Source organism: Cydia strobilella, chromosome 24, assembly GCF_947568885.1.
Source record: "Cydia strobilella chromosome 24, ilCydStro3.1, whole genome shotgun sequence".
NCBI lineage: Eukaryota > Metazoa > Arthropoda > Insecta > Lepidoptera > Tortricidae > Cydia > Cydia strobilella.
Genome location: NC_086064.1, coordinates 5,003,822 through 5,019,096, shown reverse-complemented (window position 1 = coordinate 5,019,096; position 15,275 = coordinate 5,003,822). Strand labels below are relative to the sequence as shown.

The following is a 15,275-nucleotide window of genomic DNA, read 5'->3' as shown; positions in this document are numbered from 1 at the left end:
TTCAATAACATGGTCGCCCGAAGTAGCACTCAGGGATTTGAACATTTCCAATCGATATGCGGTATCTTCTTTGTAAACACATAATTGCATAAGTCTGTTTTACAGTGTGTACTTTATAAGTCAGTTGGACTTTCACCCAGTTTATTAATGCGCAACTAATAAGAAAATGGAGGAGTATCATTCATGTAGCTGTTGCCTGGTGCGCCCTCCGGAAAAAGGACTCAAGACGCTGTATAAACATCTCGGTAGAACAGAGGTTTATTACGATATGCTGAAAGACTGTTTCGATATAAGTGTAAGAATTTTGTTTAATTATTTATGTAAATTTTATATAGCACTAGCTTGACTTGCTCCTATCCGCGACTTGTATGCGTAGACTGATGATTTCCCAATAAAACCTGTCCCATGTTCAGAACTCGATCTAGTCTGACCAAGCTAATTTTACATAGCATATACAATGACAAAGCTGCTTTATTACAATAAAGGAGTTTGAATGTATAGTTAGTATTTATCTACTACGGGCATACTTACCTAAGTATCTTTAAATTTTGACAAAAGTTGCATTTCAATAAATAAAAATTATAACTGTGTGATAGTTTAATAAATAAAGGTTTGTTTTCTCCAGACCCACTGGAGTGATTTATGTATTTAGAACAGGGACCGGACAACCCTTTCCGCGATAAAACCCTTTCAATGGGGGTCCCTTAAACACGGCTAACACATTGAAAGACTTTCCCTTTTGTACTGCAAGCCCATTCATACCCCTACCTTTGACTAACCCTTACCGAGAAGCTAACCAAAAATAAGGCTAGCCCTTAATAAGGGTAACCCTTATCTTTAAGCGCTTTTTATAAAGGTTTCCCTTTAGTAATGTTGTAGTTCAGCCTTGCGTGAAAGAGACAGGATTAGTATATATCTACGTTGGTGTATGAAAAGGAAAGAAAATACGTACCTAGTCAAAGAACGCATGTCGCCGACGATCACTCGGATTCGAAGTAATGTGTGCTTTATGAACAACGTCTACCTTGTTCATAAACCCACCTTAAATTAGCACGCTTTTATACTAAAAGGGAAGCCCTTTATAAGGCTAACCCTTATAAGCAATATGCAAGGTGTTGGTGAGCGGATGATAAGGGTTTTGTAAGGGTATTTGGGCTAACGATTACTCAAATGTGTTAGCTTTATATAAGGGTTCTTAAAAGCAAAATGAAAGGGTTTCATCTGGCAAAGGGTATGGTGAGTTAAGCCTTATGCAATACCCTTATAAAACCCGGATAAGGGATAGCGGGCTGGTCCCTGATTTAGAAGAAAAAATGTTTAATTTTTTTCTTTTAATATTTTATGTGTTACGTGTACTAGTTGTGAGTAAACTATATAAAAAAAAAACAAGTCAAAATAGCTCATGTGGAGCATAATACCTATTTTTAATTCATAGTTTGGTAACTATTTTACAATGAACGAATTTATAAACACATGATATCATTCCCACACCCAAAATCCTAATGTATGGTGATAATGCAAAAATTAAAGGACTTGATGCCATAGGGCATCTGCTAGCAGCTGTTTTTCTCCAAAGGTCATCCCACACCCGATATCAGATCAAAACATTCTTAGGGCCACTTGCAGCATCCCACTAACCCGGGGTTAAGCGGTTAAAATAACTTGCTATATCTACCTACCCGCGTAAGTCCCAAAACCTAGTTTAATTTATAAATTAGTTTGGTTATTAAAGTAATAAAAAAAAGGCCTCTGGAAGAGCCTCTAGGACTCAGGTTATCACAATGTTTCTATAACCAAGTTTGAGTTTTCATTTTGTTTTTCAGCTAAGTTTAGGAAATGATGAATGCGGGATCTGCGAGGTGTGTGTGGGGCGGCTGCGGGACGCGAGCGACTTCAAGCTGCAAGTGAAGCGCAGCCAGGCTGAGTTGCATGCGCGCCTCAAGGGAGTACTCACTGCCAGTAAGACAAATAAACTACCAGACTTACCTAGACAATTGGTGTTTGCCTTGCGAGGAAATCCGCGTGCTGAGTGCTTGGTCCGTGCAAAGTCAAACACACATTTACCCTTTGGAAGAACTTACTGTCGTGATCCTAGTCGGTAGGCCTGGAGGTTGATATTGGGCTGTATCCGCTCGCGTCAGTTGACGTCTTTGCTGGTCAAAAGGTTAATATGTGGAAGTTTGTCGCTTAATGAAATTATTTATTTATATTATTATATTTATAATATTATTACTTATGCCCATCTGAAATGAAAATGGCCAGGCCCAGCTGGAAAGAGAAGAGTGGGAAGGCAAGGAAAAAGATGGGCAGATGACATTGTACAGGCTGCAGGAAAAAAATGGATGGATGTTGCCACCGACAAAGAGAGGTGGAGACAGATGGAGGAGGCTTATACCCTTGGGGACCACTAATGTGGGATAAAGCTAAATAATAATAATAATAATTACTTATGCCCAGTTGAATACAAGGTCTATTTCTGATATATCTAATTTAATGTAAAGATTTGTAATCTATTCTGCTTTTTAGGGTTACGTACCCAAAGGGTAAAAACGGGACCCTATTACTAAGACTCCACTGTCCGTCTGTCTGTCCGTCTGTCACCAGGCTGTATCTCATGAACCGTGATAGCTAGACAGCTGAAATTTTCACACATGATGTATTGTATTGAACAACAAAACTAAAAACAGAATAAAATAAATATTTAAGTGGGGCAAAAAACGTGATTTTTTTGCCGTTTTTTATACGTAATGGTACGGAACCCTTCGTGCGCGACTCCGACTCGCACTTGGCCGGTTTTTAATATACTCCCATCTTAAATACCGGCAACGCACTTACAACCCCTCTGGTGTTGCGGGTGTCCATGGGCGGCGGTAATCGCTTACCATCAGGTGATACGTCTGCTCGTTTGCCTCCTATTTCATAAATAATAAAAAAATACTCGTAACTGTACTCTATTCTGGAGGCCTATGATGATATTGACATGAATGTTAAACACTTATAATGATATAAATACATAACAATTTTCTTTTTGCTGCAGGTGACAAGTTCAAAATTAAGTTGGAGAAAGCTACTGGAGATGACGCCATTTCGAGTAAGTATCTTCTTCTTTCTCTTTGCCCTGTTCCCATTATTTGGGGTCGGCTCTCCTCGTTCTCATGCGCCAGGACCGTCTGTCCTGAGTTGTCCTTGGGGTAAGTTGGGCTCGTTCCAAGTCGCGGGTCACAGTAGACCACCACGTGGCTTTAGGTCTTCCTTTTCTGTTTGCTTCCCTGTTCGGCATTCAATTCAATTTTTCTTTATTTCAATTTAGGCATTAACATAATGCACCTATGAAAGTCAAAAAAGTACAGTTGTACAAAATTAAAATTAAACATTCATCCAAATAATCACAAATCACAACATACATTACAATTTACATACTTAGAAAATACAGAATTATTAATAAAATCAATTTCAATTACCTATTTAACAAATTAAACATTTCAATCAATACAAAAAATATATAACAGAATTATAAATAAAATCAATTTCAATTATTTGCCCTTAGACTACTTGGTTTGTCACTTAAGTTAATTTTCCATACATCCCGATCTGTGATATAGTCCTTAACTCTATAATATGCCCTTGCAATCAGTGCTCGTTTTACAACGGTTTTAAATTTTGCATCCGTGAGCTCACAAATTTCTAAAGGAATTTTGTTGTAGAACTTTGTACAATTTCCTACGAAGGTCTTTTTTGTTTTTACAAGTCTATAGAAAGAAACTTTCAGTTTACCCGAATTTCTGGTAACCTTTGGTTTATCAGCGTTTGTTGGAAAATTGTACAAATTTCTCCTTACATACATTATTACCTCAAAGATATACAGGGACGGCAGCGTTAAAATGTCAATTTTCTTAAAAAAATCTTTTAGTGACTCCCGCGCCCTTAAGTTATATATTGCCCTTATTGCTCGTTTTTGTAGTATAAATATTGTTTCTATATCGGCAGCAGAACCCCACAGTACAAGACCGTATGACATTAAACTATTAAAGTAGGCGAAGTAAACCATTCGTGCCGTCTCTACATTAGTTAACTGTCTCATTTTTCTGACTGCAAAAGCAGCTGAGCTCAACCTACTGGCTAGTGTAGTTACATGGGATCCCCACTGCAGATTTGAGTCAAGTGTTATTCCTAAAAACACCGCTGTTTCTACAAAATCAACAGACTGACCATTAAGTTTAATTTTAGAGACTAAATTTAGATTAGAACCATTAACTAAAGAGAATTTCAAACATTTGGTTTTTTTTGGATTCAGCATTAAATTATTTGCAGCAAACCAATCACACACTTCAGAGAGGGTGTCATTCGGCTCAGCTAACTCAGTGTCTTTTCTGTTCACCTTGAAAAGCAAAGAAGTGTCATCGGCAAACATGACAATGCCGGATTTTCGGCCTACCATATAGGGCAGGTCATTTACATACACCAGAAACAGAAAAGGGCCTAAAATCGATCCCTGCGGTACACCTAGCTCTACCACTTCATCTGACGATAAGGCACCATTTACAGCAACCTTTTGGCTTCTCTCTGATAGATAAGAGTGTATTAGATTCAATGCTTGTCCTTGAATGCCATAAAAACAAAGCTTAGCAATTAACGTCTTATGGTCTACACAATCAAAGGCTTTGGAAAGGTCGCAGAAGACGCCAATCGCGTCCCGCGACTCTTCCCAAGCTTGCAAAATGAATTTAATTAAACTTATGCCCGCATCAGCAGTGGATCTATTTTTTGTAAAACCAAATTGTTGTGTATGTAGAATTTTATTAGAATTGAAGTGAGAAATTAATTGCACAAGGATTATTTTTTCAAATATTTTACTAAATGCTGGCAATATAGATACTGGACGATAATCAGTCGGATTATTGCTATCACCTGATTTGAAAATTGGTACCACTTTACTCAATTTCATTAAACTTGGAAAAACACCCTTTTCTATGCAACCATTAAAAATTAATGCTAGAGATGGCGCTACAACCTCTAAAATCGATTCCAGTACCTGTACCGATACCCCCCATAGATCTTCAGTTCGTTTTATTTTTATCATTTTGAACGTCTTAAGAATGTCTAAGGAGGAAACCTTATTAAAATGGAAGTGACTTATATTTTCAAGTTTTACATTTTCACGTAGCAAAGATTCAGCTGCAGCTGTTGATGATGCCAGAAATTTGGTGGTTTCCTTGGGAATTTTAGAAAAGAAAGTATTGAATTCGGTTGCTACTTTAACGGGGTCCGTTTCTAATTTGCCATCCACTGTTAAGGCGATTGTGGAATTGCCTTTACTCCTTTGCCCCGTTTCTGTGTTTATTATTTTCCAAACAGATTTGACTTTGTTTTTAGAACTTGTTATTTTTTCTTTAATATAAGCTGCTTTTGCTTTTTTGCATACTATTTTAAATAATTTCGAATAATTTCTGACATACTGATGAAAACTTTCATTGGTGGTATACGATCTCCTTTCATATAACTGGTATAATTTGTCTCTGCTTATGCGAATCCCTGCCGTGGCCCATTCCTGAAATGACATCTTACTTTTTATTCTTATTTGCTTTTTTGCACAGGTCTTATTGAATTCCTTGCACACCGTGCTCTGGAGCATGTTGAATAGCTCATTCGGATCATTTGATTCTACTTGTGTATTTGAAATTGTAACTGCCAAATTAGATTTAAGTTGTGCCAGTCTGTTTTTACCTAGTGGTCTTATCTCAATCACGCGGTCAGTGTGCTTCCTCTCACCAGGTAGCCTAACAATAAGAGCCTTATGATCCGAACGAACACCGTTCACCACACTTGATTCCAGGTGAGAACAGTTCAACCAAATGTTGTCAATACATGTAGCGGTGGTGGGAGTAATCCGAGTAGGCTCATTAAACACATAACTCAAATTAAATGACCTAAACAAAGCGACATACTGGTCTTTCTCAACGGATTGAGTCAAAATATCTATATTGAAATCGCCACACAGGACTATTGATTTTTTAGTATTGGTCGCCTTGTCAAGGACATCATCAACAGTATTAATAAAAGAACTTACGTCACAGGATGGAGGCTTGTACATGCAGATTATAAGATACTGGTCCAGCTCTGCGGATGCAATCTCGCAAATTCGATCCACAGAGCGTACTGAGAGATCTTTGCGCTCTTTGAATGCTAAGCCATTCTTTATTAAAACCATAGAACCACCACCTGCCGCAGTTGTTCTGTTAAAAGCGCTAGCCACTACATAGTTACTAACATTAAATTTCATTGTATCGTTTTTCAACCAAGTTTCTGTTAAGCAGATTACATCGACATCTTCTTTTTCTGTAAACAACTCTAAATCTAAGATTTTGCCAGAAATGCCAAGGCTTGCCGAACTACGTGGTCTTCGGGGCGTCTCATCACGTGGCCATACCAGCGAAGCCTACTTTCCGTGACTTTATCTGTGATGGGCGCAACTTTGTAACTACCTCTGATGTATTCATTTTTCACTTTATCGAGTCTTGTTACTCCAGCCGCCCACCTCAGCATCTTCATCTCTGCCACATGTAATTTTTGTTCGTGCGCCTTTTTGATTGCCCAGCATTCAGCACCGTACATCATTGCCGGTCTCACGGCTGTTTTGTAAACTTTGCCCTTGACTTTGATTGGCATTCTTGTATCGCAAAGAACACCAGAGAGGGCTCTCCATCTTTGCCAGCCAGCGTTGACTCTGTGAGTGACGTCGGATTCAATGGCACCATCGGCCGTCAGCATCGTTCCGAGATATTTGAATTGAGATACCTTTGGAAGTTGATCTCCTTCGATATAGATCCTGTTGGAGGTGGTGGTATCACTACTGAACTTGCATTCTAAATGCTCGGTCTTACTTCTGCTGATGCGAAGTCCATTTCTTTCCAGGGCCTGCCTCCATTGTTCTAGGGTCGTTTGCAGTTGTTGTGCACTTTTGTCAATGAGTACGATGTCGTCCGCATATAAAATACACCATGGCAAGGGAGTTTGGATATCCTTGGTGAGATAGTCCATTACTAAGTTGAACAGTAATGGGCTTAACGCTGAACCTTGATGTACGCCAACATTTACTTCAAACGTCTTGCTCACTCCGGCTAGACTTCTCACGTTCGCGCTACACCTATGGTACATGTCCTGGACTAAAGCAACATATGTTTCTTGTATACCTTGCGCTCTCATTGCTTGCCATACCAGATTTCGTGGTACGCGGTCAAACGCCTTCTCAAGGTCTATGAAGACGAGGTGCAAGTCTTCCCGGCTGGACCGATGCTTTTCCATGACGATTCGTACCGCTTGTATAGCATCGATAGTGGATTTGGATTGTGTGAAACCGTACTGGTTTTCAGAGATGACAACGTGATTTAAGAAGCGGTTGTGTAATATCTTTTCCCATATTTTGAGGGTGTGAGAAGTTAGTTTTATACCCCTATAATTCCCACAGACGCTGACGTCGCCCTTGTTCTTAAAAAATGGAACGATTGAACTTTGTCGCCATTGATCTGGGATCTTATTTGAGTTTAGGACCGCGTTAAATAGTTTGGTGAGCCATTCAAGCCCTATGGGTCCTGTTTGTTTCCATATATCAGAGGGTATTTCGTCTGGGCCAGCGGCTCTATGGTTCTTCATTTTAGAGACTGCAAGTTTAACTTCTGAAATACTTATTTCTAATATTGGTCCCGCAGAAGGTTTTATTAAGGGCAGTGGTTGGCTTGGGAATTCTTCGTTAAGGAGCCTTTCATAGTATTGACGCCATCTCTGGCTTATGTCTTTATTATTTGTTAGTAGGAGACCGTTTTCATCACGGATGTATTTGTTGACTTTGATATCCAATGTGGACTTATGACGCTGCTTTGCGATTTTGAAGATTTCTGAGTCGTTCTTAGCATCTTCCAGTCTGCTATAAAAACATTCCTGAGATTGGGCTCTATTTTGGGCTACCTTCCGCTTCGCTTCTTGTTTAGCCTTTTTGTACTCTATGCGGTCCTCCTCTAGTTGAGTGGTCTGCCATAATTTGAATAGAGTTCTTTTGGCAGCTATAGCTCCTTTAACATCATCATTCCACCACCTTGGGTCCTTGTTATTAGAAAGTATTCCCTTTGAGACTCCTAAGATGTTGGAAGAATGGGTTTTACAAGTGCGTGCAAAATTTGACCACATACTTTCGGCATTGTTGTTGTAATAGTTGTTCATGTCATCCTCCAGATACTGTTTGAGAGTAGCAATAAGGTCTCCACCTTTAGGGCTGTAAAGTAGTCCCCACTTGATTTTTGGGGTTCTATCAATGGTTGTCTTAATAGGCCTGGGTAGTTTGAGACATGCTACTAATATTCTATGCTGCGAAGTAAGCGCTTCTCCCGGTATCACTTTACAATCCCTAAAGTTTCGAAGTAAGTTCTTATCTGCTAAAATATAGTCTATTTGTGTACCATGTCTTGAGCTTTTATACGTGATCAGGTGTTCTGGTTTCTTTTGAAAGAAGGTGTTAATGATGGCGAGGTTATGTCTCATTCCAAATTCCAAGATTTCTTCCCCCTGTTTATTTATAGTCCCATAGCCTCGATTTCCATGTACTCCCGGGTATGCATCCGTGGAAACGCCTACATGTCCGTTCAAATCTCCGCCGATATATTTCATTTCCGGAGAAGGTATCTGATTGATCAAGTCATCAAAATCTTCCCAGAACTGAGATTTTTCTGCTTCTGGACATCCTACCTGTGGAGCATACGCCGAAATTAGATTTAAAGGCGGTTGTTTATCCATGGCCAACTTTACAGCAATCAGGCGGTCGCTTTTTCTTTCGATCTGGATGATCCTTTCTTTAAGATGGGAGTCTAGTGCGATGGCTACCCCATTTCGTGTAGTAGAAGTGCCATGATAGATAAGTTGGTAGCCTAGTCCTATGTCCCTCGACTTGGATCCCTTCCACCTAGTCTCCTGAATACAGCATGCATTAATATTTCTTCTTTCAAGAGTTTTGCTAAGTTCCTGGCTTCTACCATTAAGAGACCCCAGGTTCCATGTAGCAAGTCTGATAGTTGGTTTGTCGGTTCGCGAATGCATATTCTTGTCATTTTGTACGTCGCTTTGGGGGTACGCCCTAACATTCTGTTTATTCGCATGTGCACTCACGTCGCTTACGGGGGACGCCCTAGTATTGACTTGGATTCTTTTAGTTGTACTTATCATGATTTGAACGAGGAGAAAATTTTGGCTATTAGTTTTACGGCCGGTTGCCACCTGACGCCAAGACTGTCACCCTCCTTAGAGCGCGAGCGCTGCCGTTGGCCCTATTGGGCTCATCCGCCACCATCTCTTCTGAATGCTCCAGTCCAAACATCCAGCACTGTTGCCGACCTCGCCTCTGAAGATGTCAAAGAAGCCCGACACAGGGGTTTGTTAACGGAGTAGCCTTCTCCGGCCTGTTGGTCCGCGGGAGCTATTTTATTTCACTCCTACCCTCCTGGAGCTCCAGGCGGGCGTTCCACTATCCGCCACCTGTGGACGCGTTCTCTAGGGGTGAGGCTCCCCCGAGAAATTTCGAGTAAGTATATTCGCGTTATCAGCTAATTTTCATAAATCTGATTTAGTTAAAAATATTCTATGCCTTTAATTATTGCAAGAGTCATTCGTATGTTTTTTTCTTAACCCTATATTTAAATCGTTCAATATAAAGATAAATATTAACCCGTTGAACGCTTTACGTCAATTACACATTACACGCCAAGATCACGGGCGCAAAAGAGCTAATGTAAACATTACCTGAAAGTGTGAAGGTCACTTTGACAGCATACGCTACGAGCCATAACACTAAGAGGCCACACACGAGCGCTTTTCAACGCGCGTTAAAAAAGCGCTTGAATCCGCCCGCACGCTAAATTCGATTTAACAGCCAACGCTTAGTCGAAAATCCAACAACGCTTGATAAAAAGCGCCACCGCCATCGTGTGAATAAATACACATGTATCCATTTGTGTTATTCAAACGCTTTTTTAATGCGCGTCGAAAAAGCGCTCGTGAGAATGAGGCCTTATAGTTGTTCATGCATGGCGCTGTGGCCACGACTAGTTACGACGCCTTTAGGTCTAACCACTACTACTGTACAGTCGACATCAGATATATCGGAGCGGCCAAGGTGCTCACAAATATCTGTACACGCCTCTATTGTCAAGGCGTTAAGTGCGTGTTCAGATATTTTTGAGCACCTCGGCCGCTCCGATATATCTGATGACGACTGTACTAAAGATTCTGAACAAACTGTTTTAGGTTTTCAGTAGGGGGTGTCACGCATCGTGTATGTACCGCCGAGCTGCAAAATTGCGTAGACACGTTTTTAATGATTTCATTCATAAAGTGGCCATGTAATTTTGAAGCTTATATCGCTGACTGTACTATGCTTTCAACTGGCAACTAATACTCATTGAGGCAATTCTAATAAACCCAAACAAAATAAGGTTGTGTTGTTTTATCACAGAGTTCCTATGGCCACATCTTGTGTCCATCATCAGATCAGCTCGATGGTACCAAAATATTGCATTGTTACACAACTTACATATGTATGTATGAATAATAGGAAGTAGATCTAATATAGCTTGCGAGATTTGTCCCAAACATACATAAAACACTGCAAGTTAAATAAAAGCTTGTTGAAATGTGTCTTTTGCTGCAGGTGAAATCAAACTGGAGAAGTCAGAGGTGGCGATGGCTGATGGCGAGGTCGTATCAGGTGTGTACTCTGTAATAAGGTGTGTCCAGACCTGGTGAACATTAGGGTATGCAATATTTCGTTAAAGGAGAATTGTTGAATACAGAAGTCATGAAAGAATTATCTAGCTTGGAATCTTGTACCTAGCGAGGAATTAAAGAGGAATAATTTTGCTATCATGTAGTGTAATAACAAAATTTGCTGTTTATTCCTTATGTATCTGTGAAGAAACAGAACAGCAAATTAGTATTGCAATGACATAATAAAGACGATTCAAACAATACAATACACGCACGTTATTAAATTCAATTCAATTATTTATTTCGAATCATTTTGATCCATATAGTGTTAGTAAGTACAACAAAACTTAATATTAATTAAGGTTAGTGACATACAATTACAATTTACAAAACACACACATAAATTATAAAATAAAATACAATTAAAAAAAACAAGTGCAGTGATATACACGCATCAGCTTTCAGCTGCTAGTGTATTATACAATATAATATAATATAATATAATAACAAATAAAATAAATAAAATCTAGGCAATCTAGATGCACCATTTTTCAACATCTGTTGCTGCCACATGTACACAACTTTAAAAACAGCTATAAAACTCTTGGCTGTATCCTTTTCCATTCAACTGCCTTTAAATAATATAATATGAAATGTAATCTAATTAATTTCGCTATTATTAAAAGTTAATATAATAAGGGCATATTTTATTGCCTGTTAGCAAAGTAAAAAAAATTTCTTATAAACATTATAATTCATTCCACTTTCTAATATTAATTATTATCGTTTCAGTTGCATTATACGGAGGACCGCCGGCGCCTTCGGCCCAACCGGTACCTAGCGCGTCCAGCAGCGTTTCGTTCGCACCAGCTCCAAGTGTTACCAACCTGGACACCACCAAGCCGGCTCCGGCTTCCAAACGTGGTACACACACGTGCGACATATGTCACAAAACATTCGACCACCAAGCTCGGCTCAAACTTCATCGCCGCTCACACACTGGCGAGAAACCGTACTCGTGCAACGTTTGCGACAAAAGATTTGCACAAAAGAGCCATTTAAATACTCATTACGCATACCACATGGGTAAATTCAAGTTTTCCTGCGAACTATGCGACACACGATTCACTCAAAAAAATCAATGGGTCATACATATGCTGATACACACTGGTGAAAAACCATTCGAATGTGACATATGCAATAAAAAATTTAGACAAAGGGGCAACTTAAACGTTCATAAAAAAATTCATTTGAAATATGATTACAATCGCGTTGAGCCAGGAGAATTAACTGCATGTAAGAAAGAATCGTCGGAAGAATCGAAAAATCAACCAGCAGAGTATTTCACGTGTGATATTTGCAAAAAGCGATTTGCGGAAAAAAGCAATTTAAACGCTCATATAAAACATCACTCGGGAGATTATCCGTTCACTTGTGACATTTGCGAAAGGAGATTCAATACGCAGTCTCGCTTGGATAATCATAAACTGGATCACACGGGGGGAAAACCTTTTAAATGTGATGAATGCAGTAAACAGTACACATCAAAAAGTGCTTTAAGACTTCATTCTAAAATACATACTGGAGATTATAGATACGCGTGCGATGTGTGTGATAAACGTTTCATACAAAAAGATGTTTTAAGACAACATATGCGAGTACATACAGGTGAAAAGCCTTATAACTGTGAAATATGCCATAGGAGGTTCCCATATAGATGTGGCTTAAAGAGCCACTTATTAGTCAAACACAACCAGGTTATGGACAAACAATTTTGTTGTGATATTTGTGGCAAGCGATTTGCACTTCAGGGGACTCTAGTCAAACATATGAATAAACACGCTGAGAAGGCAAGGGGAGACAAGGCTCGACAGGAAGGAAGGATGGAAGACCTAAAACCATTTATGTGTGAAATATGTAGTAAACGATTTTCGACAAAAAGTATTTTAAGGAACCACAGAGAAATACATAACGAAGAAAGACCTTTCGAGTGCGAAGCATGCCACAAAAAATTCCAAATGAAGAAATATTTACAGGATCACATGAAAGTGCATGATGACTTTAAACAGCATGCATGTGAAGTATGCGGCCAACAATTCAGGCACAAATCTGCCTTAACAGTTCATATCCGACGAATGCACACTGAAAACAGACCCCATGCTTGCGATGTTTGTAAAAAGGCTTTTCCAGTACTTGCTGAATTAAAAGCGCATTATCGGGTACACACTGGTGAGAGACCGTATGCTTGCGAGATATGCTATAAGAAATTTCCACGACATAACGGGGTTAAAAGACATCTTATACGAGTTCACCATGAGAAACCTTCGAAATTTATTAAATTAAAGGAATTTAACAATATCAGTTGAATTAGATTAGAATATCATCGTTGTGTTCCCATGGAAAAGACGAATGTAACCTTTTTGCAATATACTTCTTTAAACCTTCATCACTATTAAAAATTGTAATATTAAAGAAAAAGTGAGGAAGCCCTCCAGTGGTGAATTCCGGATTCGAACCGGCGTCTTTAGCTATCGCGGCTAACGCCATATACCCTTAGGCCACCCCGCCACGGCGGTGCCCGTCCGAATTTCTCGACTATATGCCATCTTAGTAAGACTAGGCTTCTTTGACCAGCTCTAAGGGCAAGCAGTGCGCGCTTGCACCTTCTAAACGAACTCCTTACGGATTTACATTGTAGCGAGAGAGAGAGAGAGAGACTGGTGCTGCCATCTATGAACAAGTTTGGGAAAAAATCAAATTATTTTATTAAATATTTTGATTTGTGTTTTTTAAGTAGTCACACTACTATATAAATTAAAAATTGTAATAGATGTCATATATTAAAGAAAAAGTGACGAAGCCCTCCAGTGGTGAAGGCCGGATTCGAACTGGCGTCTTTAGCTATCGCGGCTAACGCCATGAACCCCTTGTTCAAGCGTTGTAGTGTGACTACTTAAAAACACGAATCAAAATATTTAATAAAATAATTTGATTTGTTCTTGTTCTTCATCACTATTGATAAGTAAGGTTTTTTTGACAAAAAAAATGGTACAAACTTTTGTCGCCGACTCTTCTTTATTTTTAACAGACAACTAACATCAAGACATTTCTAACGAACCTAAATTCACGAGTTCATTTCGTGTGTTTTTTCATCAAAGATACATTTTTTGATGCCAATACATCTAGGGATAAAAAGGAACGCTTATTTAGAGTTAAATAATAACTTAAATTTATAAATTACATCTGAGTTTGTTCTTAACTCCAGCTTGTTAATTATTGCACCAAATGTTATTAATACCAGCTTTACGACTAAAAATCACGGACGTTTATGTTTTTATTAGGGGGTTAGTATTTATGTAATAATAAAAAAATACAATTACTTCTTTAAATAAGAGGATTAAATTAATTATTAATAAATAAATTATCTTACCGTGTTTTTTTTTGTAAAACAGGAAAATACTATTGTACTAACATTTTATTGCAGTGGCAACCTTGGTAGTTTTTTTGGTCTTGAATTCCAGTTTCGAGTAGTAGTTATTTATTAGTACATTACGATATAAGTGCGAAAAATATTAAATTCGCAATGAGTGACGATAAATTAAAATTTTAAATCGACACGAGTTGCGAATTACCTATACGCATATGTATGTATTTTACAGTACATATGGCCCTTTGAATTTTCGTCATAGTTAAGTAATGTGCCGAATATCGCACTAGTGTGGTAAAGTAGCACCATTTGTGCTGTAAAGTATATTATTGCACGCGCCAAACCATTGCAAATCAACCCATTGGCTGAAGTTAATTCTTTTTTCATTAATTTTTTTATTTTCTTTATTATTACACGTGTATTAAGGATTAAATAATAATAATAAAAGTATATTAAGTTATTGTATGGGTTATACGTTACTGTATAATTTAATTAAGTAAAGTTTACGCGTCCACGAGCATATTTCTAATTTGATTAGAATTTTTTTTTATCAATCAAAATATATATTCTGTTATTTCTTTAATAAATCTACATATATCCTCTAGAACGTATATATTTTTCTTTATTATATTTAATAAACTCGCATATTACTCGTTCAGTTGTGATTATTCTATTTTTCATCCAGTTTTTTGGAAAACTAACCCGTTGTATGCGGCCCATCCAAATGGAGTTTCCTACTTAACCCTTTAAACGCCAAACGGCGATGCCGTGCCCCGGACGCCAGGCGATCGCGACTATTTACGCGAAAATGAACTTTACGGAGTCCCGTATAAGTCCTTATTGCATTGGCGAAGCTGCCTGCTGTAGCCGTCGTTGGCGTCCTTGGCAAGACTTTCCGATGATGTCCACAGCCGACGTCGCGGTCATTTAAACAAGAATGTGACCTTGATTAAACACGTCCGTTATAGAGTTAGACCAAGGTAATTTTGCAGGAATTTGATAATTTTGATAGTTAAGAGCTTGGGAGTGATATCATAAATGTCTATGAAGTCTCTGTTATCATTTATCAAACACGCTGCAGAGTTAGCTTAGACCGACACTA

General features: G+C 38.6%; 1 protein-coding gene across 1 annotated transcript; it reads left to right on the top strand.

Annotated features, from left to right (window-relative positions):
* The first annotated feature begins 70 nt into the window (after nucleotides 1-70).
* LOC134752130 (gastrula zinc finger protein XlCGF57.1-like) lies at nucleotides 71-14,232 on the top strand. The gene is made up of 5 exons (XM_063687716.1): nucleotides 71-295; nucleotides 1,824-1,959; nucleotides 3,038-3,091; nucleotides 10,691-10,747; nucleotides 11,539-14,232. Exons 1-5 carry the CDS (start codon nucleotides 167-169, stop codon nucleotides 13,110-13,112), a joined length of 1,950 nt encoding a protein of 649 aa, XP_063543786.1. The 5' UTR covers nucleotides 71-166; the 3' UTR covers nucleotides 13,113-14,232.
* The last annotated feature ends 1,043 nt before the right edge of the window (nucleotides 14,233-15,275 follow it).